General features: G+C 37.3%; 1 protein-coding gene across 1 annotated transcript in view; it reads left to right on the top strand.

Moving 5' to 3' along the window:
- alpha-Catr (alpha-catenin related) overlaps positions 1 to 2,500 on the top strand; it is a 240,067-nt gene that overhangs the window by 14,281 nt on the left and 223,286 nt on the right. The window contains exon 2 of the mRNA XM_076189691.1: positions 1,120 to 1,355. Coding sequence (XP_076045806.1) covers positions 1,120 to 1,355 — 236 coding nt within the window. The remainder of the gene's footprint in view (positions 1 to 1,119; positions 1,356 to 2,500) is intronic.

Below are 2,500 nucleotides of genomic sequence, written 5' to 3'. Positions count from 1 at the left end.
GAGAACTGGTGACTTGAAATGGACAAAATCTACCGTGACACTTGCCCTCCAAGAATGGCTTCCCAGACTCCCCGACCCTAAGTAGATACCTTTTTCCCACTTCGGCCTACCCCCTCCAGCTTTCTTCCTTTTCTCTGACGTTCCTCCATGCTACCAACCCTTTTTTATCATGATTTATTCTTTTAATACTATTCGTTACTATTTATTTTCAACACTATTATTTTCATCATTGTAATTATTATTATTATGATTATTATTATTATTATTTTTATATTTTTATTATTTTTATTATTATCACCATCATTATTATTATTACTTTCATTATCTTTGTAATTATTATTGTTATTATTATTATTACTATTATTATTTAAATATTCAATTTTTCGTTTTTTACTATCATTGTTATCACTACTATTGTTATAATTACTATTAATAATTTCTTTTTTATTTCTTTGTCATAAGTATTATCAGATTTTTTATTATTATTATCATTATTATTATTACTTTTATTTTATTGTTATTATCATTATTATTATTATTACTTCTATTTTATTGTTATTATCATTTTTGTTATTATTGTTATTATTATTTAAAAAAAAATATCATTGTTATCATTACTATTGTTACATTTACTATTATTAATTTCTTTGTTATTAGTGTTATCATATTTAATTGTAAATTTCATCATTGTTACGTTAGCCACAATGTAATGTTCACACTCGTCACCAACTATGATAACTCGGGGAGGTGGTGAGGTCCACCCCTTGTATATAATGCCCACAGCCCGTTTGTAAACCTATTCCTTTGAAAAAGCATACCTGCGAAACTAGTCAGGAATAAACTCAAGACTAAGACTCCTGTGTTTCCTATTCCGCTTACGTCAACCTGTCAGAATGTCTCAATATATATATATATATATATATATATATATATATATATATGTATATATATACATGTATGTGTGTGTGTGTGTGTGTGTGTGTGTGTGTGTGTGTGTGTGTGTGTGTGTGTGTGTGTGTGTGTGTGTGTGTGTGTGTGTGTGTGTGTGTGTGTACATACACACACACATACCCCCTCTCGATATCCTAAGGTTGACCTCATGCCTTTTCTCGTCCTCAGGTACCGCGATCGAAAAGATTTGTGAGGTCGAGTACAACAATGTCGCGAGTGGAGGAGGAGGACAAGTGCCGGGAGGAGGAGGAGGAGGGGGAGGGGGAGGGGGAGGGGACGTGGGGAACCGGGCGGACCGGGCGTCCATGATCCGGGCGGCCCGGTGTCTTTTGTCTTCCGTCACTCGGGTCCTGCTTCTGGCCGACACTGTTGTCGTCAAGCAGCTTCTTCTTGCCAAAGATAAGGTAAGTCCAGAGCCCGGTTTCAGTTGTTGTTTATTATTATTATTATTATCTTTGTTGTTGTTGTTGTTGTTGTTGTTTTACTCTTTCATGAAGAGGATCTACATATACTTTAAAGTTAATTATTATATATACAAGTATATACAGTTTCTCTCTCTTGAAGGGAATGCATTTGAATATATATGTATATATATTTTTGTCGTGATGGGAATTTACTTAAGAATATTCACCCTTTGTATGTGTGTATGTGTGTCTTTCCTCGCGAAAGAAATTTATAGGGATAGAAAATAGGGAAATTCCATCGTGTGTTTGTGTGTGTGTCTTTCCTCGCGAAAGAAGTCTATAGAAATCTATAAAATAAAGGAAAATCCATTATGTGTTTGTTTGTGTGTGTGTGTGTGTGTGTGTGTGTGTGTGTGTGTGTGTGTGTGTGTGTGTGTGTGTGTGTGTGTGTGTGTGTGTGTGTGTGTGTGTGTGTATGTGTGTGTGTGTGTATGTGTGTGTGTGTGTGTGTGTGTGTGTGTGTGTGTGTGTGTGTGTGTGTGTGTGTGTGTGTGTGTGTGTGTGTGCGTGTACGCTCTCGCTAAACTTACTATGAGAAGTTTATTACTTCCTGTAAAGTTTACAGTATATCTTCGAAAATGATAAGTGATTGCGTTGTGTGTTTGTAATTATATGCGTATAGCGTTATACAGTTACAGGTATAAGATAAGGTGTAGTGTTCTCCAAAGGTAGGAGTAATTGTATAAGGTAAGCAGGATAAGTTTCGTGTATTTAGTATATATAGTGACCGCTTTTGTCTCTTTTGTTGATTTATAGTTTCTTTTTGCCATTTGTATTGCCGAATGAGGAACGAAATGGCTTGCGAAGGTTGTGTGAACCTGGAGGACCGCCTCAGGAAGTGTGAGGAGGAAATTCGTCTTCTCAAGAGTTCGCTCTGTGAGAAGAATGAATCTTTCCCACAACCCAAAGAGCGTTCCACCTCCTCCACTTCTGCCATTGCCGTGAGCGAGTGGCTCTCCGTGGGGTCCCGTTTGTCCAGCCCACGTTCGGTAAGCGGGTGCCCTGCGGAGCAACCACTAGCTCTAGCTAATCGTTTTGCTCTGCTGGAGGATGAAGTGGCTGAAAATCAGGAGTTCTTGGTGGTG

Source organism: Oratosquilla oratoria, chromosome 9, assembly GCF_046742065.1.
Source record: "Oratosquilla oratoria isolate Oo_2021 chromosome 9, ASM4674206v1, whole genome shotgun sequence".
Lineage (NCBI taxonomy): Eukaryota > Metazoa > Arthropoda > Malacostraca > Stomatopoda > Squillidae > Oratosquilla > Oratosquilla oratoria.
Note: the sequence above shows the minus strand (reverse complement) of the source record. Positions and strands in the feature narration are given on the sequence as shown.